The sequence below is a fragment of the Myotis yumanensis genome, unplaced genomic scaffold, assembly GCF_028538775.1.
Source record: "Myotis yumanensis isolate MYYU_CA2020_CCGP unplaced genomic scaffold, mMyoYum1.0.hap1 SCAF_3, whole genome shotgun sequence".
Classification (NCBI taxonomy): Eukaryota; Metazoa; Chordata; class Mammalia; order Chiroptera; family Vespertilionidae; genus Myotis; species Myotis yumanensis.
The window spans coordinates 192,515,332-192,542,574 of NW_027223754.1; the positions used below are offsets into that span (position 1 = coordinate 192,515,332).

A 27,243-nucleotide genomic window follows, 5' to 3' on the forward strand; every position below is an offset into this window, starting at 1 on the left:
ACTCTGTTCATAAGCTACTCACTTTCTAAATGTTTGCTTTTGTTTTGTTTTAGAAATGCACCAAAATGACTCTATGGTATGTGAAGGTGCAGGTTGGGAATGGTTGGGAGAAATGACCTGCACAACACCATGTAATGAATCTCGAATAACATCTTTTAAATGCTTAACATGTGTAAAGAAATGTGCCATGCCTAAATCAGATAAATTAAACTATGTCCTTATTTCTTGAGATTCACAATCTAGTAGAAATATGCACCCATACACAAAAAAAATTGTAATACAACTCAGGCTGTAATAATATAAATGTAGAAATAAAATAGTAGAGCATAAGTATATTTAAATAGGCAACAGTATATTTAGCCTGGGACAAGCTAGGAAAGTCTTAAGATAGAAATAAGATAAGGTAGAAATACGGTCCCCCCCCCCCCCATTTATTTATTTATTGTTAATCCTTACCTGAGGATTTTTTCCATTGATTTTTTTTATCTCCTCTTACTGTGTCTTGTGATTTTCATTTTTTTCTTTATTGATTAAACCATTACATATATGTCCTTATCCCCCCATTGCCCCTCCACCCCCCGCTTGTGCCCTCACCCCCCTAGTGTCTGTGTCCATTGGTTATGCTTATATGCATGCATACAAGTCCTTTGGTTGATCTCTCCCCCTTCCCCGCACCCTCCCTTGCCTTCCCTCTGAGGTTTGACGGTCTGATCGCTGCTTCTCTATCTCTGGATCTGTTTTTGTTCATCAGTTTATGTTGTTCATTATAATCCACAGATGAGTGATATCATGTGATATTTATCTTTCTCTGACTGACTTATTTCGTTTAGCGTAATGCTCTCCAGCTCCATCCATGCTGTTGCAAATGGTAGGAGTTCCTTCCTTTTTACAGAAGCATAGTATTTCATTGTTTAGATGTACCACAGTTTTCTAACCAACTCATCTGCTGATGGGCACTTAGGCTGTTTCCAAATCTTAGCTATTGTAAATTGTGCTGCTATGAACATAGGGGTGCATACATCCTTTCTGATTGGTGTTTCTAGTTTCTTGGGATATATTCCTAGAACTGGGATCACTGGGTCAAATGGGAGTTCCATTTTTAGTTTTCTGAGGAAACTCCATACTGTTCTTCACATTGGCTATACCAGTCTGCATTCCTACCAGCAGTGCACGAGGGTTCCTTTTTCTCCGCATCCTCTCCAGCACTTGTCATTTGTTGATTTGTTGATGATAGCCATTCTGACAGGTGGGAGATGGTACCTCAATGTCATTTTGAGTTGCATCTCTTGGATGAATAGTGATTTTGAGCATGTTTTCATATGTCTCTTGGCCTTCTGTATATCCTCTTTCGAAAAGTATCTTCTAAAGAGGACATACATAGAAATAAGGTTTTAAAAAACTATAGGACCTCTAAAGGCAAAAAGGATGACAACCTATTTAGAGTGTTTATGGGGAGCATAGTCAGAGGCAAGTAGGAGGAGAGTGCTTTAGGGATTGGAGAATATATAGGAGTTTGGGGGATTAGACTGTGTCTCATCAGGAGAGTGCAGAAGATTGAAGCAGGACCTTGAACAATGATTCCTGCTTTCAGTATACATTGTAAGGAATTCTCACCCACATTATTCTTTTGCATATATGCATGTGAAATAAAGTTTATTTGGATCAAAAGTATTTGAACACTCTTGCCTGTGTTAAGGACTTTCTATGTTAATCAACTTATTGTCCAAACAATAGTATCTGCTCCTCCTTTATTTGCAGTCAAATCACTGAAGAATATTTTTGTGGCAGAAAGACCCAAGAAAACATGCCAAGAGTTGAGTTTATTGTTCTATCTATCATCTATCTATCTATCTATCATCTATCATCGCCTATCATCTCCATTGTTATTATCATCTAATTACTAGAATAATACATGCTTATAAAAAGACTTTTGGCCAGGTGCATGAAATTCGTGCATGGAGGTGGGGGGGGGGGGGAGGTTCCCTCAGCCCAGCCTGCACCCTCTCCAATCAGGGACCCCTTGGGATCAGGCCTAAACCGGCAGTCGGACATCCCTCTCGCAATCTGGGCCTGATCGCCCCTAACCTCTCTGCCTGCCTGCCTGATTGCCCCTAACTGCCCTCCTCTGCCGTCCTGATTGCCCCTAACTGCCTCTGCCTTGGCCCCCATGGCTTTGTCCGGGAAGGAAGTCAGATATCCAGAAGATGGCCGGTCGACCCGGTCTAATTAGCATATTACACTTTTATTAGTATAGATTAATTGAAATACAGAAGTATAAAGGGCAAAGGAGTGAAAGATTTCATTTCCAGTTTTACTGGGAGTAACTATTTTAAGGTTGCTTTCACATCTAACAATCTATAATTCTCTCATTGGATCAGGGCTTGAGAGAAGCTGAAAGGGCATTTCAAGCAGGGGGAAAACATGAGCACTTATTAAGGTGGAGGTGAGCCCAACATGAGTGAATGACACAGTAAAGTGGTTTAGTTGGAGTAAACAGGACATACCAAGGATTAATGAAAGGCAAGTAGAGGCCTGAGTTAGAATCCCAGCTCTGCCACTTACTAATTGTGTGACTAATTGTGCAGAAGTTATTCAAACTCTGTGTTTTTATTTGCTCACCTGCAAAATGGGGATTGTGTCAAATATTATCTATTGTCACTCAAGCTCATTCCCACCTTCCCACACTAACATTTCCTAGACCTTCTCTCTAGTGGGTTTCTGAAAAGCTCTGCTAGAGGGACGTGTCATGTGTTATTGAAAAGTGAAGAGAACAGAGAATCATTGAATTAGATTCTGGAACTTAGTTTGTGCAGAGAGATTGCAAATCCATTTTAAAAGTAAAAGAAAAAACTATAAAACAGAAGAAACATTTAAACTATGAGAGAGAGAGAGAGAGAGAGAGAGAGAGAGAGAGAGAGGAATCATTTAGTTTTTGGTTTCTGCAGAGGCAGAAAACTGCTGGGCTCCTATAGTAGAGATGCCACGTGTGGCCGTGGCAGCTGCTGGCAACTGTGGGCTCTAGCAGAACTAGTAGTTTCAGCAGCAGCCACAGGCCTGTGAGTTCCTAGATTTCTGCTAAGCAGAACAAAAGCCCCAGTCTCAAAGACAAGGACACACTTGCCCACTCTGGGTAACTTCTTTTTCCACTTTTTTCTTCCAATTTTATGGAAGCAGCCTCTTGTGGTTATATTATTTTCTCCTTATTTATTTCTCTAGTCCTTTCAATACTTTTGTACCCAAATCCTTGTATTCAATACCATGTTTGAAATATCTACAATGGTTTCTATCTTCCTGGCTGGGGAGTGACTAAATCAAATATTTGCTGTGCCTACTCTATAGGATTGTTAATATAAATAAATTAATACATGCAAAGCACTTAAAACAGTGCCTGCCTTCAATAAATGTTAGCAATTATTATATCAAATACTAATGTGGCTTCCATTTACCTATTAGATCAAAACTAATCTTCCATTGCCCTGGCGGATGTGGCTCAGTTGAGTGTCATCCTGATAACTGGAATGGTGAGCCAAGGTTTTTTTTCCCAGTGGAAAGTTTATTACAAGCAGATTCAAACACAGGAATTCTGTGACACCAGCTACATTTCACACCATTTAACTTATTTCTAACACTATCTACCTGGAGATAGTGTCAGATACCACATTACATGAGCTCAGTCCCTCAAGACTGCCTCCAGCTTAAGATGCCAATCTCAGCTAGTGGGTCCCCAGGTTACCCACAAGTTCTGCCCGATTTATGCTGAACCACAAGAGGCTGCTTCCATAAAATTGGAAGAAAAATGTAGAAAAAGAGGTTACCTAGAATGGGCAAGTGCGTCCTTGTCTTTGAGACTGGGGCTCTTGTTCTGCTGAGCAGAAATCTAGGAACTCACAGGCCTGTGGCTGCTGCTGAAACTACTAGTTCTGCTAGAGCCCACAGTTGCCAGCAGCTGCCATGGCCACACCTGGCATCTCTACTATAGGAGCCCAGCAGAGTTTTCTGCCTCTGCAGAAACCAAAAACTAAATGATTCCTCTCTCTCTCTCTCTCTCTCTCTCTCTCTCTCTCTCTCTCTCTCTCCTAGTAGATTCAAACTCCCCAATAATGGGCTGCCCCCCCCCTTGAAGCTTTGTAGTCCTCAATTATTCTTGCCCATCAACGAACCTGAACTTTCCCTGTTTCTATGTGTTCTCCCCCTGTTCTTATGCTGAACTTTCTCTGTTTCTGTGTCAGTACACCTTATTGTTGCAGGCCCTCCCGTGGTCTCCCATGCCTCTAGTTTTGAGTCCAGAAACATTTTATTATTTCTGCTTGGTTGGTTTCTGTGATTAGGCTGGCTCAAACTGCTGTGTCTGCCCTGCCTATGTTCCACCTGCCTTTGTTTTCCACTGGACCTCTGCCCTATCTGCCTGCGTTTCAAGTTAACCCTCTCAGTCCCATGCACTGAAAGGTGACTGGTTTGATTCATAGTCAGGGCACACACCCAGGTTGCGGGTTTGATCCCTGGTAGGGGTGTGTACAGGAAGCAACCGAATGATGTTTCTCTCTCACATCGAGTTCTCTCTTTCTCTTTCTCTCTCTCTCTCAAAATCAAAAACATTTAAAAAAATAAACTAGTCTCCCATCTTGGACATGTAGCAAATAATCTACAGCATGTTCCCTTCCTAGTGTTAAGTCACAACCTTTATGTCTAATCAAATCCCAACCCATGTCCCTCAAGGATGCAGATTAAATGTACTCTGCTCCCTACAGCATAGCTGCCTAATTTTGCACATGTAGTAAAACCAAGTAGGAACACAAATTGAAGAACAAAGTCACCCAGAAACTAATATAACAAAACTGAAACTGTATAACATAATAGCCGATGAACTTATAACAACAGATATCCCATGCACTTATGCTTAGATCTTGAATAAATCAGCCATATTTCAAATCTGAGTGGTTTAAAGAAAATTTAACCAACTTTGCTTCTTCTAATAATATATTGGTTGTCTATTATAGTTGTATTCAGGACAGCCAAGGAAGGAGACTAGAGGGGAAGTAAGCTGAACTTCATTAGCACTTTTTGTGAGGTTAGTTACAAAATAATGAAAGTAAACAAGAGCATGAAGCTTCATTTTGTGTTTATTTAATCTAATAGGAAACCTTAGGCACTTTTTTGCGGGGGAGGGGACAGGATTCAGAACTATTGAGGGGTAGATGGCTTTCATAAATTTTGTAGGTCTAGATAAAATTTCGAGTACATTTTAATTGTTATTTTAGGTGAGCTATCCTATTTGTGAATTATTTAGAAAATGTCTTCTTAAATTTTGTCACTTTTGCCTTTCCTTCCCCTTTTCATGTCTAGTAGTATGCATGTAAAAGAATATATAAAACATATTGGGTTAGAACACACTCATTTTTCCCTTTTGTAGGGAAAACCCAGTTCTTCGTCTCCAGTGTGTCTCTTTTACTTTCACAAATTAACAGCACTTCTAATACTGGTAATCCAATGTGTGGGTTTCCCACACACACACACACCAAAAAATTCTGTGACACCAGCTACATTTCACACAATTTAACTTATTTCTAACACTATTGCCCTGGAGATAGTGTCAGATACCACATTACATGAGCTCAGTCCCACAAGACTGCCTCCAATTTAAGATGCCAATCTCAGCTAGTGGGTCCCCAGGTTACCCACCGGTTCAGCCTGACTTGGCTGCAAAGCAGAGTTTCCCGTGACCTCCTCTCCCTTGGATTTGATTATTTGCTAGAGTGGCTCATAGAACTCAGAGAAACACTTACCTTTACCAGATTAAGGGATATGATAAAGGATACAGATGAAGAGATACAGAGGGTGAGACCTGGGAGGGGCCTGAGCACAGAGCTTTTGTCCATGTGGAGTTGGGTTTGCACCACTCTCCCAGTGTGAGTGTGTTCTCCCACCTGGAAGCTTTCTAAACCCTGTACGTTTGAGAGCCAATGTGGAGGCTTTATCAGGTAGTTACGATAAATTATTAACTTCATTTTCAGCCCTTTTTCTTGTGTTTTAAAAAATATTTTTATTGATTTCAGGGAGGAAGAGAGAGAATCATTGATTGGCTGCCTCCTGCAGGTCCCACACCGGGGATCGAAACTGCAACCCAGCATGAGCCATGACTGGGAATTGAATCATGACTTCTTGGTTCATAGGTCGACGCTCAACCACCGATCCACACAGCCGGGCAGCACCCACACTTTAGGTCTTAATATTTTGCTATATTTAGTTCCTTCCCCCTCCAATTTTTTATCTCCCTCTTTTCTCAGAGATAATCATTTTTCTATACTTTTATTACATACTAGAGGTGGATGCATGAAATTCGTGCAAGGGCCGTGGCCACCTCTGCATGCCCCCTACTGGGGATCGAGCCCACACCCTGGGCATGTGCCCTTGATCAGAATTGAACCTGGGACCCTTCAGTCTGCAGGCTGACGGTCTATCCTCTGATCCAAACTGGCTAGGGCAATAGTTATTGATTACTCTTACAAGTAATTAATATTATTATTATTATTGACTTTAGAGAGAGGAAGACAGGGAGAGAGAGACATATCCATGGGAGAGAGAAACCTCATTGGTTGCTTCCTGCGCACACCCTGACCGGGGATTGAAGCCACAACCCAGGCATATGTCCTGAACAGGAATTCAACCCACCACACTTTGGTGTATGAGATGACACTCCAACCAACGGAGCCACACTGGCCAGGGCAATTATTACTACGATTATAAGAGTAACAGAAAGAAGTGTATAAGATAAAAAAAGTTTCCTTTCCTTTCCCTTTTCCCTGAAGTAACAGCCTCTGTTAAGACTCTTGGCTATATCTCTGGCCTGGTAGCTCAGTTGGTTAAAGCATTGTTCTGATACACCAAGATTGTGGGTTTGATCTCCGGTGAGGGCACGTGCAAGAAGCAACCAATTAATGCACAAATAAGTGGAACAAGACGTAGATATCACTCTCTCTCTTCCTCTCTCTGATGCTTTGTATTTCTCCTTTCCTCGCTCTCTCAAATCAATCAATAAAAAAGCCTTGACTATAGTTTCAAAACTAATTTATGCCTATCACATCTAAATATTTCATATTCATTTTTATACCAATGACTTAATATTTTTTCTTCCGTAACTTGCGGTTTTCACTTATCAACTTACCTTTTCATACCAGAACATATAAATCAACCTCAATTTTTAACAGGTACACAAGACTGTATTGATAGATGTACCATTTATTTATGGAATTGATCAATTCCAGATAGCTGGATATTTAGATTGCTTCCATTTTTAAATTACAAAATTACCATCTTTGTATAGATACGAAGCTATATTTAAGGTTTATATTAAATAAAAAACATAGATGGGCATACAAAACTATATAAATGTGCTATTTTTTAAAAAATATATTTTATTGATTTTTTTACAGAGAGGAAGGGAGAGGGATAGAGAGTTAGAAACATCGATGAGAGAGAAACATCGACCAGCTGCCTCCTGCACACCTCCTACTGGGGATGAGCCCGCAACCAAGGTACATGCCCTTGACCGGAATCGAACCCGGGACCTGTTGGTCCGCAGGCCGACACTCTATCCACTGAGCCAAACCGGTTAGGTCTAAATGTGCTATTTTTAAACTAGTATCTTGGGTGCTTCATATGTTAGATAGTGTGGTGTGGTGAAGAATGTTAGTTTGTAAATCATAAGTCCAATTCTGACTGTATCATCAACTATCCTTAGACAAATTATTTAATAAGTCCAGGGTTCAAAAATGCAAAATATGAGATGGGCAGTAAGGTCCATTCTTAGTAAGAAAGATCTGTAAACTATGCTTCAATCTCATTACAATTTTTATCAATGCATTTGTAGCAATCCCAGTATTCAGTGAAATTATACTTTGACAAGTACCATTTTATAATGAAGTACCTCTGAGCGAAGGTAAACAGAATTTAAAAATCTGTGACAAATAACTTTTTGTGTGTGGACAAAGAAGGAAGAGCTGGGAAATACGTTACTATGTTGTATTACTACTGTTTCATACACATATTACATATTACTTCTATGTGGAGATAAGTAAAGAAAACCATGACTGGAGGGACCTGGAGAGTATCATGCTAAGTGAAATAAGCCAGTCAGAGAAAGACAAGTATCACATGCTCAGTCGTAGGTGGAATCTAAGTAACGAAATAAACTGATGAATGGACTGGATCCAGAGACATGGAAGCATGGAACAGAATGAATGAGGAATCTTGGAGGGAAGATGGCGGAGGGTGGGTGGGTGAGAGGTAATCAACCAAAGACCTTGTATGCACATATGCATAACCTATGAACACAGACAATAGGGTGGTGAAGGCCTGGGGTGGGGGCTGGGGTGGGCTGGAGGGGTTCAATGGGGGAAAAAGGAGGGGCATATGTAATACTTTCAATAATAAAGAATTATTTAAAAAAGAGAAAACCATGACTTTTATTTATAGGTTTAAATTATATGTAGAGGCAATTGAGATTTGAGGTGGATGAGGCCTCCATCATTTCCCAAAAAAGGTGCTTAACTTGGTTAAGTTACAAATGCTTACCTTTATTTCTAAGGCAATTAATCTCTTCTTCATCCCAGAAGTTTGGAATTGTGTAGCTACTACCCCCCAGTGGTGGGTAGAAGTAAACTCCTGCCAAGGTATAGTATTTTAAATTTTCTTGATTGGGAAAGAACAAATTAATTATCTGCAGGATTTTCTATGTATGTAATGATGTCATCCATGAGTCAAGGCAGTTTTTTTTCTTTTCTCCTTTTTTTTCAAGGCAGTTTTATTTCTTCATTTCCAAACTGTACACTTTTTACTTTTTTATTTCCCTATTGTATTGCCTAGGATCTCTAGGACAATTTGTTCTTGATCTTAGCAGAAAAGCATTCAATCTTTAGCCATTAAGCAAGATGTTAGCTGTAGATTTTTCATAGATGCCCTACATCAGACTGAGGAATTCCCCTACTTTTCCTAGTTCGCTGAGAGTTTTTACTTTCACAAATACTGAATTTTTTCATGTTATTTTTTATGCTTCCATTGGGATGATTACATACATTTCCTTTATACGGTTAATACCATATATTATAATTATTGGTTTTTGAGTGTTAAACTAACTTTAACTTCTTAGGAAGTAAATCCCAATTTGTCATAGTATATTGTTCTTTTTACACATCGTTGGCTATAATTTGTTGGTATTTTGTTAAGAATTTTTGCTCATGAGGAAATATTGGTCTACAGTTTTCTAACATCTTTGTCTGGTTTTGGTATCAAGGTAATGATTGTCTCATAAAATTCAGTTGAAAGGTTTTTTTCCTCTTCTATTAGAGAGTTTGTATAGGATTTATATTTCTTTTTAAAATGTTTGATCAACAATGAGAAGGTTGGCTGAACCAGTTCAGAAGGTTTTCAGTTATGAATTCAATTTCTTTAATAGAGATATTCAGATTTTCTATGTCTTATTTAAATGCTTGCCCTGACCGGTTTGGCTCAATGGATAGAGCGTCGGCCTGGGGACTGAAGGGTCCCTGATTCGATTCTAGTCAGGGGCATGTACCTTGGTTGCGAGCACATCCCCAGTTTGGGGTGTGCAGGGGGCAGCTGATCGATGTTTCTCTCTCATCAATGTTTCTAACTCTCTATCCTTCTCCCTTCCTCTCTGTACAAAAAAAAAAAAAAATGCTTTATTGTTTAAAGTATTACATAAGTCTCCTTTTCCCCCCATTGACCTCTTCCTGGCCACTCCCATACCCCCAGCACATGCCCTCACCCCCCTACTGTCTGTATCCATTGGCTATGCTCATACGCATGCATACAAGTTCTTTGGTTGATCTTTTATCCCTCCCCCCACCTCCCCTGCCTTCCCTCTTAGGTTGGACGGTCTGTTCAATGCTCCTGTCTCTGGAACTATTTTTGTTCATCAGTTTATGTTGTTCATTATATTCCACAAATGAGTGAGATCATGTGATATTTATCTTTTTCTGACTGGCTTATTTTGCTTAGCATAATGCTCTCCAGGTCCATCCATGCTGTTGCAGATGGTAAGAGTCCCTTCTTTTTTACAGCAGCCTAGTATTCCATTGTGTAGATGTACCATAGTTTTTTTTTGTTTTTATTTTTTAAAAACTCTTTATTGTTTAAAGTATTACATGCCCTCCCTCCCCCATGAACCCCTCTTGGCCATTCCCACCCCCCAGCTCATGCCCTCACCACGCCCCCCCACCCCCTTAGGGTCTGTGTCCATTGGTTATGCTTATATGCATGCATATAAGTCCTTTGTTTGATCTCTTACCTGTCTCCCACCCTCCCCTGCCTTCCCTCTGAGGTTTGATGGTCTGTTCAATGCTTCTCTATCTCTGAATCTATTTTTGTTCATTAGTTTATGTTGTTCATTATATTCCATAAATGAGTGAGATCATGTGATATTTTTCTCTGACTAGCTTATTTCACTTAGCATAATGCTCTCCAGGCCCATCCATGCTGTTGCGAATAGTAAGAGTTTTTTCTTTTTTACAGTAGGGTAGTATTCCATTGTGTAGATGTACCACTGTTTTTCAATCCACTCATCTGCTGATGGGCACTTAAGCTGTTTCCAAATCTTATTGTAAATTGTGCTGCTATGAACATAGGGGTGCATATATCCTCCCTGATTGGTGTTTCTGGTTCCTTGGGATATATTCCCAGAAGTGGGATTACTGGATCAAATGGGAGTTCCATTTTTAATTTTTTGAGGAAACTCCATACTGTTATCCACAGTGGCTGCACCAGTCTGCATTCCCACCAGCAGTGCACAAGGGTTCCTTTTTCTCCGAATGCTCTCTAGTACTTGTCATTTGTTGATGATAGCCACTCTGACAGGTATCTCATTGTCATTTTTATTTGTATCTCTGAGATGATTATCTATGTCTTCTTGAAGTAATTGTGTACATCAATGATCATTTCACTTAAGTTATTGATTTGTTGGCATTAAGTTACTAATAATATAGAGACATGGACTTCCAGTTTTCATTTGATACCCTTCTGTACTCTGACTTTTTTGTAAAGTGTATATAAAGTGCCATTAACCATGTCCAAACATGGATGACTTAGGGCCAAATTAATGTTAAATGATTAAATTTAAATTAACATTTTGTATTATTCAACAATTATTGCCTACTATGTGAAGGCCATTGGGTACTGCAAAAGCAAACTTCTTGCCCTTATGCAGCAGGAGATATTTGAGGTATGAGGTACAACAAAAAGGTATAACAGAAGCAAGTGGAAGCATTAGAGAAAATTCATCTAAAAGTCCCAATGAAGTCATAGAAGAGTTATTATTTGAGCTGATATGTGACTGTATCAGTTTGCCAAATTGACAGGCTAGGGTAGAGTGTTTAAGGTAGAAGGCTTAATGCATGAAAAGAACATGGATGACTTAGGGATCAGGATTAGTTGAGGATTACTGAAATTTTTTTTTTTTTTTTAAATATATTTTTTATTGATTTTTTACAGAGAGGAAGGGAGAGAGATAGAGAGTTAGAAACATCGATGGGAGAGAAACATCGACCAGCTGCCTCCTGCACATCTCCCACAGGGGATGTGCCCGCAACCCAGGTACATGCCCTTGACCGGAATCGAACCCGGGACCTTTCAGTCCGCAGGCCGACGCTCTATCCACTGAGCCAAACCAGTCTTGGCGATTACTGAAATTTTAAGTAAAATTTTGCTGAGTTTTGTTTGTTTTGTTTTAAATCTTGGATTTCTTCCTATGGCTTTAATATTGAGGTTTTAAATATATGTATATTTAGTGCAAAGCATACAATGGTAATGAATATGCCATTAACCATGTCCAATTGATAGACATTCATTTTGTTTCTATTTTTTTCACTATTCCAATGTTGTAATAAATACTGTATATACATTTTTGTGCACATAAGAATTTCTCTAAAATACCTCTTAGCAGTTTTGCTAAATGAAGGTAACATGCAATATTTTGATCAATTCTGCTAAATTTTTCCTAAAAAATGTTGTACTAATTAACATTCCTGCCAACAGTATCTGAGAGTAGCCAATTCTCCACAACCTTGCTTGGGATATATAATTCTTTTTTAATTTAAAAATATCACTTGTCTACCTAGTTGGATAAAAAGGGGCCACATGCTAACCTGCTAACTCAGGGAAGGCCTGCGTGGCAGCCTTGTAAACACAGAGACTTAAGTTAACCAAGGAAGGGGGGAGGAAAATGGGGGAGTCAATAGGAGAGAAAGGAGACATATGTAAAACTTTAGACAATAGCAAAATAAAGTTAACCACAAAGAATGGTCTGAAATTAAAACTTTTAAACTAAAAAGCAGTTTATGATGGGTAGTCATGTCCTAGGCCAGTATCTTCCCTGACAAAGGTCAATCTTTACCCTCACTGAGCCTATTATCTTGTTGCGTCTACAATAACATATTGCTGGAATGTCAAAGTCATTTTCCTTTTTCTGGACCCCCTCAAAGCACAGGCACTGCTCTGGGGAGACCACAAATCCCCTCATTGTTATTAATTGTTGAGTGTTAATTATCCTGAACCCACCTAAACAGAAGAAGTATATGTTTATCATTTTACTCTTTATCCACTCCCAGAGGTCCCCGCTCCTTGCTTTCTCCTGGCTCCCTATCAGAATGGATTTCACGCAACTCACATCTCCTCTTTTGATTGTAATGTATAAAACAAGGCGCAAAACTGCCATTGAGATCCTGCTCCATGGTATTGTGGATGGTTTGGCTCAAATAAACTCACAAAAACTCTTCACAGGTTTGAATGTTCCTTGCGTTGACACTAGATAAGTTAGAGACAGATTAAGTGGTGAAGTTCACTGCTTTTATGGTCAGACGGACTTGCTTCTATTTTGGTTTCGCCATTTGCTGTGTGCTAATTCAATCACTTTAAGTGATACTGTTGTGGCAAGTTTACACTTGGAGTCTACAGGAACATATTCACAGAGAGATTCAGTAGGCTTTTTATCATCATAACAGAACTGGTGACCAACAGCAGCCACTAAATAGTTCATTATGCTTCCTGAATGTGTCAGGGGTTGGGCTGATCCCACGTTAAAAGTTTAAAAGGGTCAAATTTCCCAAAAAGATAACGAGAGCACACATCTGAAAGTATGGCATACTATTTCAACAGATTCTGTTGTGGAGAATAAGACAGAAAAAAGGGGGGGGGGTGTTATTTGTAATTAATCAGGCTGGGCATTTTTAACGTTTAGATTCCGACGGGTTAAAATCCACCACGTCCAGGACTGGATCATGCAATATTCTGTCGGTTGGGGATTATCGACGGGCGGATTTCTGCCAGGAAACTACGGTCAAGAAGTGACTCTTGGAAGAAAAACACAAGGAGGTCCTCGTCCTTCCCAAGCATCGCGGGTACCGGCCGGAAGCAAGATGGCGCCTTCCCTCACCGACTGAGCCCCTGAACGTGAGTCACGCACGTAGGGGAGGCAGTAGGAGGGCATCTTTGCTGTTACCTAAGACGGTGAGCCGCGCAGCTTCACCATTTCCAGGTCTCCATAGGCCTTCCCAACCCGCGCCACCAGAGGTTAACCTCCGAATCCAAGGTACCCTGGAGCGGAAGTGGCGTAAGCGGAAGTGGTCGCGTAGCGCCAGTCCCCGCCCCCACCCCGCCCCGGTCTCTACGCCCCGCCCCCAGCGGCGGCGGAGAGCAGAGCCAAGATGGCGGCGGAGGTGGAGTACGAGTCCGTGCTGTGTGTGAAGCCCGACGTCAGCGTCTACCGGATTCCGCCGCGGGCCTCCAATCGCGGTTACAGGTAGGAACCCGGGCACGACGGCCCGCGCGCACCCGGTCGGGAGCCACAGCGTCCTCCTCCGGTAGCACGCCGCTCGCCCAGGCCACTGCCCACCTCTGGGCTGTCACCTTGCTCGCCCCCCCATCGGGGCCGTTATCACCCTGTGCTCCCTCCCTCCCCCGCCGCCCCCCCCCCCCCCCCCGCTCTAGACTGTCATCGTCTTTGTTTACGCCGCTTAGAAACATCTTCCCATCCCGCACGCGCCCATCCCTCCTCCCCCGGGCCCGTCAGGGTTCCCCGTCTGCTCCCCATCATCCCCCTCCAGTGCCGCCTGCTCCTTCGCCAGTCACCCTCCGTTCGCTCTTCCCTGCGCCCTTCAGTTTGTCACCCTCATCCCCCCCACCCCCGTTTCCAATCCTCCGTGCACACGTGTGGATAGCCATTGCGTTCTTGATCACTCCCTGTAAGATCCAGTTGATGTTTTGTGCAGTTGTCCGTCTTGCCACCAAATATCATCATCCACCGATTGGTTTTCCTTCCAGATCTCTTGCCGGTGGGCACAGGTTATGACATAGGTTTTCCAGTGGTTGTCCATTTTGTTGCTTCTCAGTGTCTTCTGTTGATGTGTATACAGTATTTTCTATCATCATCCCCTCTCTTCCCTCCCCCTTTTCCATTTAACCTCTCCTCTGACTTTTCCCTTCAGGTTTAACGCAGCGTTTTCTCCGCAGGGCTCACCAGCTGCCTTGCTATTCCGTGACCGTGGGTCTGAGGATGCTGTAGGAAGTTAGGAAGTGGAAAGAGGAGCGTGTAACTCAATGGGTTACGTGAGCCCTGGCACTTTAACAGCTGTATCATTTCTGGACCAAGCGCTTAACCTCTCCAAGCCTCAGTTTTCTCATCTGTAAAATAGAAAAGAAAAAAAGTTAGTGATAATAAAACCTGCTGTGGTTCTGTACCCCGCAGAAGCTTTTGGAGGGTTGTCTGAAATTGTATAATGTGAAAGAATTTAGGCAACAGTAAAGCAGTATATAAATATGTGACACTGTTTTTGTTCCTCCCTCTATCAAAATCATGATTTTCCTTTTGGCATTTATAGTTGTCTTGGCTGAAAAGCTATCTCTCCCTCTGCCCATTATTTTGCCTTTGCAGCAGAGGTTCATTCCTCTTGAATCAATATCTTTGTGCTTGCTGACCTGTGCACTAAATAAACACTGAGAGTTGTGCCCTTTTGGCAAAGAGACAGTCGTAATTTCAGTCTCTCTATCAGACCCCAATTGAGCATGACTAGCAGCCTGCACACTGTATGTGCGACTCACCTAAGACATTGCCCTCCTTGGGAAGCCCTCCTGGACCCTTCCATCCTGGCTCAGACTGCTGTCTGCGCTTCCATGGCACCTGTGCGTGTCTCTGTCACAGTGCTCCCGCTCCTGTGCTGTAATGGATGGCGTGGTCTCCTGTATCTCCAGACTAGACTATGAGCACTTGACCTTTTTTCACTTTACATTCCCAGGGGCCTAGCACAGTGTTTGGCACATCGTGGGAGCTCTGTACATGTTGACTGTAAGAAGAAAGTAGTAGATTACATTTAATCACACACATTAGCATTGATTGAAAGGGTTAAATAAGGAAAATAGCTTAAGCCCATGGTCAGCAAACTGCAGCTCTCGAGCCACATGCGGCTCTCTGGCCCCTTGTGTGTGGCTCTTCCTAAGCCTTAGGAGTACCCTAATTAAGTTAATAACAGTGTACCTACCTATATAGTTTAAGTTTAAAAAATTTAGCTCTCAAAAGAAATTTCAATCGTACTGTTGATATTTGGCTCTGTTGACTAATGAGTTTGCCGACCGCTGGCTTAAGCCTTCCAACTTTAGGTGTTAAGATTTCCTAAAGGATGCGCTACACGCTGAAGTGGGTTTCCATTCCTTTTCTTCAAGCTTTTTAAAAGACCTACCTTCTCTCACTCCTCTGCATTCTCTGTCTTCATTTCCTAGTTTATCCACAGCCTTTATCCTTATGTCAGTTAAGTTAACTGCACTGAGCCATCAAAGCAAATTTTTTTAAAGCAATTTCTTAATTTTCCTCTGTTAGTATAGTGAGTGAGTGGAGCAGAACTAAGTTTGAATTGTGATTCTTATTTATTTGCTGGGTTACCTTTGCCAAGTCACTGAACTCTTTTGAGCTTTAGTTTCCTCCTAAATAAAAAAAAAAATGTAGTAAGAATGACCCTGCGAGATCTTCTCACTTAATTTTCACAAGAGTGGGCATGATGACTGACACATAATAAATGCTTGATAAGCATTATTTTTCTGTCTTGTTGCATAATCTTTTTCAGTTGTGTACCAGAATCCACTTTACACAATGAACATGATTTATTCGCTAGGCTACCATTAAAGGAAAAACTGTTTTTGTATGTTTGTTTGTTTGTTTCATTTTTAGGAAGCAGGAGAAATCCTTTCTTTTAGTGATCAATAATATCAGAGGGAAGAAATGACTTTGATTTACTTAGTGTAAGCTGTTGCTTTCCAGACTCTCACTGACCAGACTAATGGAAGGAAAATTTAGGTTGTTGAGAAACTTTATAAATAATTAGAAAATGGTTTCTAAAGCTATAAATTGATTACTACTCTTCTCCCCAGCTAAATTAATATTAAATACTATAGTCTGTTTTAGTGTAATGGAAAGAATACTGGACTTTGAACTTAGACATTATTAGTTACTGTGTTATTGTCCTTCCCTTCACTTAGAGAGCAAAAGACAGAGAGAGAGAGAGAGAGAGAGAAGGGTAGGGTTTTCATGCCTATTTCGTATGACTACTGTAAGGATTTATTAAAAGTTAAATGAAAATTTGTGAGGTCAGTTTAGAATATTGTCAGAAAACCAGAAAATACAAGAACTCTTCAGGCTAGGTCTTGGGAGTAGGAGAGGAACTAAGGCTGAAGGCTGAAGGCTGAGGGAAACTGCTGCCATGAATATCCATTCACTTATTCAGAATTTGTTAATTGTTGCTCACTAGACAGACACGATAAATAAGACAAGGAAACACTCCAAAGAAACACATCTAATAGGCTGGTTCCTAATATTTTCAATAGCCATTTCACTATATCTAGCTCTTTGTAGTCTGGTAGAATAAGTAACAACTAAATTAAAAGTTAATAGCTGGAACCGCTTTAATCTGGATCAGATTCAGGTACTGAGGGTCTTTGAGAGCAGGGCATCAAGAGAGAAGGGTATGATAAGGATTTATCTTAAAAATCCTGTAAAATCTGTGCAAATTTTAATTTTCACATTCCTTCTTTCCACCTTTTGCTTATCCTGTTGTTAAACTCATTCTTGTTCAGATATACCCTTTTGTTACCTTTCTAACCTGGAAGTATTAATCCTGAGGTCCCAAAGGGAAGGGTTATTAATAACTTTTACTTTGCCCTCCCTTTTCCACACTCCTGGCAAAACAGAATCACAAATGCAATGTTTTTCAAAATTGGTCATGTTTAAATGTCTTAGATTGCATTCAAATTCATTTATAATACAGATGATAACTATTCAGTGTTTTCTGTTGTTTCATGAACATTTGTAATTCTAGCCCACATGTCTTTTCTGAACTCTAGACTCATATATTCAGCTCTCTACTCTATATTGTCTCTTGAAAATCTACTGGACATCTCCAATTCAGCATATCCAAAACTCCTGACCATCTTCCCAGACATGCTCTACCTATATATAGTCTTCCTTGTCTCAGTTTTTTGGCAACTTCTTTGCTAAGGCTAAAAGCCTTGGAGTCATCCTTGACTTCTCTCTTTCTCTTCAATCTGTTTGAAAATCATGCTGCCAGTATTTCCAGAATCTAGCTACTTCTGCTACTATTTGTTTTTGGTCACCATTGTGACTGTTCTAGATTGCTACAATAGTCTGCTAACTGATTCCTCCTGCTTCAGCACTCATAGCCTTACACCCTTTCTACACCCAGCAGAAAAGGAATTCTATTAAAATAAAAGGGAGAGCATGTCAGACCTCTGCTTAAAACCTGTAAAGGCTCCTCTTTCACTCAGAGTAAAAGCTAAAGTTCTACAATGGCCTATACGGTCCTGCATGACTAAGCCTTCCCTTAGCTCTCCTACCTATCTCTTACTTTATCCTCACTACAGTGGCTGCCTTGGTTGAGGGCAAACATTCCAGGTAGGCTCCTATCTTAGCATCTTTGCTTTAACTGTTCCCTGTACTTGGAATGCTTTGCCACCAGTTACCTGCATGGGTAGTTCTCATTTCCTTCACATTTTTGCTCACATTACACTTTGCTAATAAAGCCTACTCTGGCCCTAGCTGGTTTGGCTTAGTGGATAGAGCATCGGCCTTCAGAATGAAGGGTCCCGGGTTCGATCCCGGTCAGAGCACATGCCTGGGTTGTGGGCCCTATCCCCAGTGGGGGGTGTGCAGGAGGCCTCTGATAAGTGATTCTCTCTCATAATTGCTCTCTCTCTCTCTCTCTCCCCTTCCCTCTTCCTCTCTGAAATCAATAAAAATATATATTTTTTAAAAAGGCCTACTCTGACCACCCCCTTGATTGTTGCAGCCTGTTTACTCTCCCACTACCCTCCCAATCCCCCTTTTCTTTCCTCTGTGTTTTCTTTTTACCTTTGTACTTATCTGAGATACTAGTTATTTTACTTATTATGTTAACTTTTTATTATCTACTAGAGGCCCGATGCACAAAATTCGTGCAAGAGTAGGCCTTCGCAGCCCCGGCTGCCTCGTAGCCCTATGGCCCTGCCTCCCGCCCACTGGTTCCGGAAAGTCGTTTTGCCCTCTGGTCTAATTAACATATTAGCTCTTTATTATATAGGATTTTCTATTCGAATGTAAGCTTCACAAGGGCAGGAATCTGTTTGCTGTAGTATCTCAAACACCTAGAATAGTGCCTGTAAATATTGGTTGGATTCAATGAAAGGTAGTATTATTGGACTCCAGAATCCTGGACTGTGTGCAACAGGAGACACCTTATAGAGGAGATCATGAGCTATTGTTGGTTATTTAATAAGTAGAATAAATAATCCAGGATAGGAAAATAGAAACATGGCAAATGATTCTGTGTAGGTTGTTACTATATTAAAAACATGGACCTGAGGCCTGAGGCTTCCCACTTTCCTATCATAGGGCATCTGACTGGAAATTAGACCAGCCTGATTGGACTGGTCGCCTCCGAATCACTTCAAAAGGGAAGATTGCTTATATCAAACTCGAAGACAAAGTTTCAGGTAATCTATGCTGGTAACCCTCTAACACTGGTTCTCAACCTTCCTAATGCCGCGACCCTTTAATACAGTTCCTCATGTTGTGGTGACCCCCAACCATAAAATTATTTTCGTTGCTACTTCATAACTGTAATTTTGCTAGTTATGAATCGTAATGTAAATATCTGATATGCAGGATGTATTTTCATTGTTACAAATTGAACATAATTAAAGCATAGTGATTAATCACAAAAACAATATGTAATTATATATGTGTTTTCCGATGGTCTTAGGCGACCCCTGTGAAAGGGTCATTCGACCCCAAAGGGGTTGCGACCCACAGGTTGAGAACCGCTGCTCTAACATATTAAGGATATTGCTTTGGTGTGCTTTTGTAAGTACCTTCAAGTTGGGGACTGAAATGGAAATACTTGTTAAATGGAGTTTTAGGTTCTTGCTTCCTTTGCTCAAAGAAGTCTTTTCTTACCTGCCAGGGGAACTTTTTGCTCAGGCACCAATAGAACAGCACCCTGGTATTGCTGTGGAGACGGTGACAGATTCCAGCCGCTACTTTGTAATCCGGATCCAGGATGGTACTGGTAAGGGATCTGAGATTTGGAATGGGATGATTAGGGAAATAGTTCATGCACTTCAGTGAAAATGTATCCCGATTGCATTTATCTCACTTCAGTTTACTAATTTTTTCTCTCCCTTTTCTCTAAAGTTAACTATAATTGCTAAAGGAGAAGGATTAACATATATTTGTAATAAATATGAACACAAGTTCAAGATGTGATAATTAATAGGTAGATGTAAATAAAATGTATATCTAACAAAAGAATTTACACATATTGCCCATTTGTTCTTTTTTTTTTTTTTTTTTAAATATATTTTATTGATTTTTTACAGAGAGGAAAAGAGAGAGATAGAGAGTTAGAAACATCGATGAGAGAGAGACATCGATCAGCTGCCTCCTGCACATCTCCTACTGGGGATGTGCCTGCAACCTAGATACATGCCCTTGACCGGAATCGAACCTGGGACCTTTCAGTCCGCAGGTTGACGCTCTATCCACTGAGCCAAACCGGTTTTGGCCCATTTGTTCTTTTTTAAAAAAAAAAAAAAATATTTTATTGATTTTTTACAGAGAGGAAGGGAGAGGGATAGAGAGTTAGAAACATTGATGAGAGAGAAACATCGATCAGCTGCAGGAGGCTAGGGATGTGCCCGAAACCAAGGTACATGCCCTTGACAGGAATCGAACCTGGGACCCTTTAGTCCACAGGCTGATGCTCTATCCACTGAGCCAAACCGGTTAAGGCACCCATTTGTTCTTTGTGATGGGTTTTGGTGATACTATCTTAAATCACCTATATCTGGGGCAACCATTACCTTTTCTCCATAGTCAATATCAGAGGTTGGCAAACTTTTTCTGTAAAGAGACAGATAGTAAATATTTTAGGTTTTGTGGCCCAACTAGTCACCATTGCAGCTACTCAGTTCTGCTGTTACAGTGTAAAAGCAGCCATAGATTTTATGTAAACAAATTGGTATAGCTGTGTTCCACTAAAATTTTATTTACAAAAACAAGCTATGGCAGCGTTTGGGCTAGGCGCAGTGGTTCTCAATCTTCCTAATGCCATGACCCTTTAATACAGTTCCTCATGTTGTGGTGACCCCCAACCGTAAAATTACTTTTGTTGCTACTTCATAACTGTAATTTTGCTACTGCTATGAATCGTAATGTAAATATCTGATATGCAGGATGTATTTTCAGGGGTCGCAACCCACAGGTTGAGAACCGCTGGTAGGGGTTTTATGTAGTTTATGGACACCTGGTCAGGGAAATGATTCATATTCCCAGACTTCAGGTAGGGTAACTGTTACATTTTCTTTGGGTAGAATTTTCCATAGGGACAGTCCTATTCTGAGTATTCCTATTTTTTTCCCAGGACGTAGTGCTTTCATTGGCATTGGCTTCACAGATCGGGGTGATGCCTTCGACTTTAATGTCTCTTTGCAAGATCACTTCAAGTGAGTGAAGCTCGTCCTTACTTACCAGGTTAAATGGTTTGGGGAAAGCTGCTTTTCAGTTGAATGGGTACTATCTCCTTTACCTTCTTTATTTGGTAAACTAGTTTATTGTGAATAGAAATTTTCCCATTCACTCTGTTTCTTTACATTATCTTCGTATCTGTTGTATCCTTTCCTTATAGCCAGGAATATGTTTTTGGTTCCTTGTACAATGGTTTGAGATGATGCTTTTGTTTATGCCTCTGGGGAATTAGCCGTTATTTTTGGTGGCTGAGAGAGGCATGCAGTGACAACAGGGCTGCATGAAAGATATGTGGAGAGTTAAGTGCCAATTTTGCTGCTTCATGTAACTGACTTGTTTTGTGCTTATTGCACCATTCTTCAGCTCACCTGACTTTGGCGTAGCTGTAGTAGAAAGCACCCTGCACACTGCCAGCTTTCCTACTTCAAGGGCTGGTATTCCTTTGCTTTTCTGCCTCTGGGCTCTCTGACATTGTGCAAGGTCACTCAGTTAACAGGGGTGCAACCTGGAAGAACTGAAGAGTTAACACCCACTCAGGGGCAGCTCTCAAGCATGGGGGATGGGAATTGGTGGCCAATTGCTCTCCTTTGGAGGGACAAGTTTAATACATATTCTGTTTAGTTCCTCAGTGGTTTTGAGCCCCAGTTATCCTCTTACTTCGCTTTTCTTTTTCTTTTTTCTTTCTCAACTCTTCATGTTCCTCACTTTGCTTTCTGGAATCCTGTTTTACATAAATTAGCTTCACTCATATCTGTGTGTCAAACTCTGCTGTCAGGGAATCCAAATTAAGATGACTTACTCTTTTGCTGAAGGTGGGTAAAGCAGGAATCTGAGATTTCCAAAGAATCTCAGGAAATGGACACACGCCCCAAGCTGGATCTGGGCTTCAAGGAAGGACAGACCATCAAGTTGAGTATTGGGGTGAGTATGGCTTTTTTCTTTCCTTTCTTTATTTTCATAAGCCTATGACTCTTCCTTTTTTCTCTCGCTTTCCCTCTTTTTTCTTTCATAGAATATTACAACCAAGAAAGGAGCCACTTCTAAGCCCAAGACTGCAGGCACTGGAGGCCTAAGCTTACTCCCACCCCCACCTGGAGGCAAAGTCACTATTCCCCCACCATCCTCCTCAGTTGCCATCAGCAATCATGTCACTCCACCACCCATTCCAAAATCTAACCATGGAGGTAGTGATGCAGGTAAATCTCTCTAATACTTTAAACACACACACACATTTATATATATATTTTATTGATTTTAGAGAGGGAGAGAGAGATAGAAACATCAATGATGAGAGAGAATCATTGATCGGCTGCCTCCTGCACTTCCCCTATTGGGGATCCAGCCCATAACCCGCACGTGTGCCCTGACCCGGAATTGAACCGTAACCTCCTGGTTCATAGGTCAAGGCTCAACTGCTGAGCCACACCAGCTGGGCTCTCTAATACCTTTCACTTTCAGAAATCATACATTAGGTTGTAACTGGATAACACCTGTTTGCCAAGGAGAGTGCTGATGTTTTTTCTATTAAATGGCACTTGGTACAGAAAAGGTAGTTCAGGCAGCCTCTAGCAAGGTATCAAAGCTTTTCCAGTGAACTGAGATAATGGTATCTGGTAGGTTCTTTACAGAAAATGAGTGTATAGCCCAGCTGGTGTGGCTCAGTGGTTGAGCAGATCAATGAACCAGGAGGTCATAGTTCGATTCCAGGTCAGGTCACATGCCCGGGTTGTCATCTTGAACCCTAGTAGCCGGGAGTGCAGGAGGCATCCGATCAATGATTCTCTTTCATCATTGATGTTTCTATTTCTCCCTTCCTCTCTGAAATCAATAAAAATATATTAAAAAAGAAAAAGGGTGGGTATTAAAAAGATGATTTCCTTCATTGTGCCTCGGTTAGATGCGAGTAGGCCTGAGAGTCAGATGGACCCAGTTTTCAGTCATGGCTCTGCTACTTTATATCTGAATGTGCTTGGTAACATTACTTAAGTTCTTTGAGTTTCAGTCTCCTTCTCTACAAAATGGAGAAGTAAACTACCCCAGGACTGTGAACATTAAATGATGGACTGCACCTAGCACAGTATTTGGAACATAGTAGCCATTCAGTAAATGTTATTTCTTAATCCTTTCCATTTCTTCAGGAGGGCAGTTGGGAGGAGATGAGACATCTAGGTTTGGGAATGCATTTTTGTTCTTCCTTACTATCTGGTGGGAAAAAGAATAGATATAGTTATTTACTTTTGAAGAATGAGAACATTAGAGCTCAGAAAGTAATTTTCCTAAGACTAGCGAAGCAGATAATACAATCTGTGAGTTAAAAAAGTGTCACCAGAAGGCTAGGGATAATATCTAAGATTAAACATTTTTTTTAAGTTAATCTTAAAAAATTATTTTTTTCCTTTATTGGTTTTTAGAACAAGAGGGAGAGGGAGAGAGAAAGGGAGAAACATAGACGAGTGAGAGAGAGAGAGAGACACAGAGAGAGAGAGACAGAGACATCGATCAGTTGTCTCCTGTATGTACCTCGAATGGGGATCAAACCCACAACCTGGATATGTACCCTGACCGGGAATCAAACCCATGACTTTCCTGTGTACAGGATGACACTCCAACCCACTGAACCACACCAGGGCCAGGGCTTAAATGAAACTTTATTTTGAGATTGTAGAGTCACATACAATTGTAAAAATAATGCAAAGAAATCCCTTATACCTGTTACTCAGTTTCCTTTAATGGTAACATTTTGCAAAGCTATAATACCACAACTAGGAAATTGACATTGATACCACCTACCAATCTTACTTCTGATTTCACCAGTTTTATGTGTTCTCTTTTGTGTGTATTCATTCTGTGCACTTTTATTGTGTGTAGGTTTCTGGATCTACCACCATGGTCAATTCTATCGCTCCAAGGATCCCTTGTGTCATTCTTTTATAAGCACACCTTCCTCTTAGCCTCTTCTCTCCCTCATCCTCACACTCTCCCCAGTCTCTAACCCGTGGCAATTACTAATCTGTTCTGCATCTCTGTAATTTTGTCACTTCAGGAATGTTTTATAAATGGAATCATATATAACATTTTGGGTTGGCTTTCTTCACTCAGCATAAATTCCCTTGGGATTCATCCAAATTGTTGTGAATATCAATAGTTTCTTCCTATTTATTGCTGAGTAGTACTCCACGGTGTGGATGTACCACAGTGTGTTTCTTTACATGGATGTACCACCCATGTAAAGAAATCTGGGTTGTTTGCAGTTTTTGGCTATTATAAAGCTGCTGTGTATAGATTGTGTGAACATAAGCTTTCATTTCTAAGATTTATGTTATGTTTCTCCTTTTCTTTTTCTTTTCTTACCTTGTATTCAGATATCCTTTTAGATTTGGACTCTCCTGCTCCTGTCCCCACACCAGCACCAGCACCAGGTCCAGTTTCTGCAAGCAGTGACTTGTGGGGAGACTTTAGCACTGCATCCAGGTATGAGCATAGTGAAACCAACATACTCTCAGTCAGGTATGGATGGTGTGTACAGTCAGATGAAGTCTTTGATCTGGGAAGATGGCATTTGTAGGTCATAGAGAGTCTTTGGCAGGAATTCTGGGTAAGGAATATTGGAGTGCTGGAGGAGTGGAATAAAACTGTGGAATGAAGTTTGAGTGGGATATTTTAGGCCTTGGTAAGTAGGATTGCCTTGAAATATACTTTCAAAAATTCTGGGTAGCGATTTCTTTGAAACTGTTAAGTAAACAATGGAACAGCTATCCTAATATTATGCCTTTGGCTTTCTCTCTGTTTTGTCTTGCAGCTCTGTTTCAAACCAGGCACCACAGCCATCCAACTGGGTCCAGTTCTGAATAGCATTGGCAGGATATTAAGGACAGACTTGAAGAATAAAATGACCTTGAGGGCACCAATCTGTGAGGGAAGTTAGGAATCTCTTCTTTCCCCAGAACCAAAATTACTGGACAATCTTTTTCATAGCTTCTCCATTGCGTTCAGGCTGGTTTATGTCACTCCCCTATGTTGTTATTTGTACAGCCAAGAAAGTATCTCTTATCTCCTCTTCACTATCAAGGCAGGGGAATAGTAGGTCTTATCATACTGTGGCTGACTATGAAGGGCTCCAAGGCCAGGGTTTCTGAGAGGGAAATGACCTTTAACATCTGCAACATTTTTCTCCATCTTTTAAATGCTTAAACATATTTCAGAATCATCGCATGACCCTTGTGCGCCTCTTCGTGAAGCCCTATTTAGCAATTTCAGGGGAGACTTCCTTTTCCACTTACCCAAGACTCTGAAAATAGACAGAATGACCTCAGTGTTTACAAATACAGAATTTTGATAGAGATAGGAATGAAGAAAAACCTATGTCTTGAGTCTCTGCTATCTATCCTCCAGGTTTATCCTATTCAGTGAACATCCAGTGCTGGATGAAGTTTCATCACCCTCTCATGTGTTTACATGTCTCTTCCTATGATAAGAGGGTTGTGTTGGTGGCATCTCCACTATTCTTTTTAAAAAATATATATATTTTATGATTTTTTTTTTCTTTAGAGAGGGGAAGGATAGAGAAATAGAAACACTGATGAGAGAGAAACATCATTGATCGGCTGCCTTTTGTGGGCAGGGTATCGAGCCCACAACCCGGGCATGTGCCCTGACCGGGAATTGAACTGGTGGCCTCTTGGTTCCTGGCTTAATGCTCAACTGCTGAGCTGCACCAGCCGGGCTCCACTGTTCTTTTGTTTGTTGAATAGCACAACATCTTTGTTCAGTGGGTGTCTCTTGGATAAAAGAGGTTCAATTATGTTCCAAGTTATATTCTAGAGAAGTGTTTACAGTAAGTTCTTGGTTAACGATGTCGATAGGTTCTGCGACTGTAAGCCAAACCACTTATAACAAAACCAGTTTGACCATAGGCTAATTGATATAAACAAGAACTAAGTTCCTACAGCGTCTCATCAACAGCATAAAAAGACGTTATTAAAGGACCTGCTGTACATCCTTGCAGCTCCATCTAATTGCTGCATTATGACCTAAACTTGAGAGGTTAGAGTTTTTAATCTGATTTGTAGAGCAGAGAGGTTGAAAACATAACTCTTGTTCAGTACCCACATTGCCTTGCTGCCTGGGTATCTGGCTGTTTCCATAAACTTTGTTTCAACCCATCTAGCTCTTCAATAGAAGAGCAGCTATTACATGTATCACCACTTAAGAAGGAAGCTGGAGAGTCACCACTTTAGCTATGATAGGTTTTGCCCAAATGATGGCTGTGATGCCCATTACTCAGGGTATCTCAAAGGCAAGTTGCTCTCTCACCACTTTCCTTTCCCTCTGCCCCTCCGTTCCTTTTACAATGCTGTGAAGAGCGTTCCCTTTCCTAGATGATTGGGCGCTATCTATTTTGTTTGTTCATAGACACTTTTGAGGATGAAATGAAAAGATATTTCTTCCCTTAGTCCCTATTTGGATGTGTATACTCTGGCTGAAGGGAGGGAGTCCTTATGTTTATTTTCAAAATACATTTTCTCTTGGATTTCCTTCTTGACTCCTTTTAACTTTGGGTCCATTTCTTTTCATTGCCTCCCCTTCCAGGAAGCTCTATTCTTACAGAGCTGTGGCAGGGCATTTTTTAAATTCCATAGAAAACACTAAAAGGAAAGTCTATAGAATCACTAGTGATTATTAGGAACCTATTTTCTCAATCTTCCTCCATGTTGTGTTCTTTGTATTCTTAAGATGATAATATATTATGTATTTGAATTGCTGAAAAGTTGATAATGAAGTTTTAAGATATATGTATATAAAGCATATGCTGTATTGGTGCAATAATGGTAATTAAAATATGGAAAAAGGCGGTGTCTCTTTTATCTTTAAACTAGTGGTCCGGTGCACGAAATTTGTGCACATTAAAAGGGGATTAATTAGAGGAAATATTTTAATACTGCTATTTGCCCTTTCTCTATAATAGAAGTGTCAGAGATGAAAGAAAATTAGTAAAATGTACATGAAAATCTTCCTCCTGTCAGAGTCTGGGGCACACCATGGGACCCAGAGTCAAGTCGCTGCCCACCCACGTGTGCCTCAAAATCGTGCAAGACCCAGACCTGGCCGCCCCCCACCCATTGGGCTAGATCCAGACCCGGCTGGTCCCACCCTTGTCAAGCCCCCGGGTG

The 27,243-nt window shown here is 40.9% G+C and overlaps 1 protein-coding gene across 1 annotated transcript; it reads left to right on the plus strand.

The window, feature by feature from the left end:
* The first annotated feature begins 13,701 nt into the window (after positions 1-13,701).
* On the plus strand, positions 13,702-26,922 carry NECAP1 (NECAP endocytosis associated 1). Its single transcript, XM_070410734.1, has 8 exons — positions 13,702-13,810; positions 18,941-19,041; positions 19,512-19,616; positions 20,970-21,051; positions 21,886-21,994; positions 22,086-22,269; positions 24,436-24,544; positions 24,873-26,922. Exons 1-8 carry the CDS (start codon positions 13,716-13,718, stop codon positions 24,919-24,921), a joined length of 834 nt encoding a protein of 277 aa, XP_070266835.1. The 5' UTR covers positions 13,702-13,715; the 3' UTR covers positions 24,922-26,922.
* Positions 26,923-27,243: the final 321 nt, after the last annotated feature.

Bases quoted from the DNA above. Each gene is read 5' to 3' on its own strand.
- NECAP1 (XM_070410734.1), top strand. From the start codon at position 13,716: ATGGCGGCGGAGGTGGAGTACGAGTCCGTGCTGTGTGTGAAGCCCGAC. The intron at 13,811-18,940 runs GTAGGAACCCGG...TTCCTATCATAG, and splicing joins GCCTCCAATCGCGGTTACAG to GGCATCTGACTGGAAATTAG. The intron at 19,042-19,511 runs GTAATCTATGCT...CTTACCTGCCAG, and splicing joins ACTCGAAGACAAAGTTTCAG to GGGAACTTTTTGCTCAGGCA.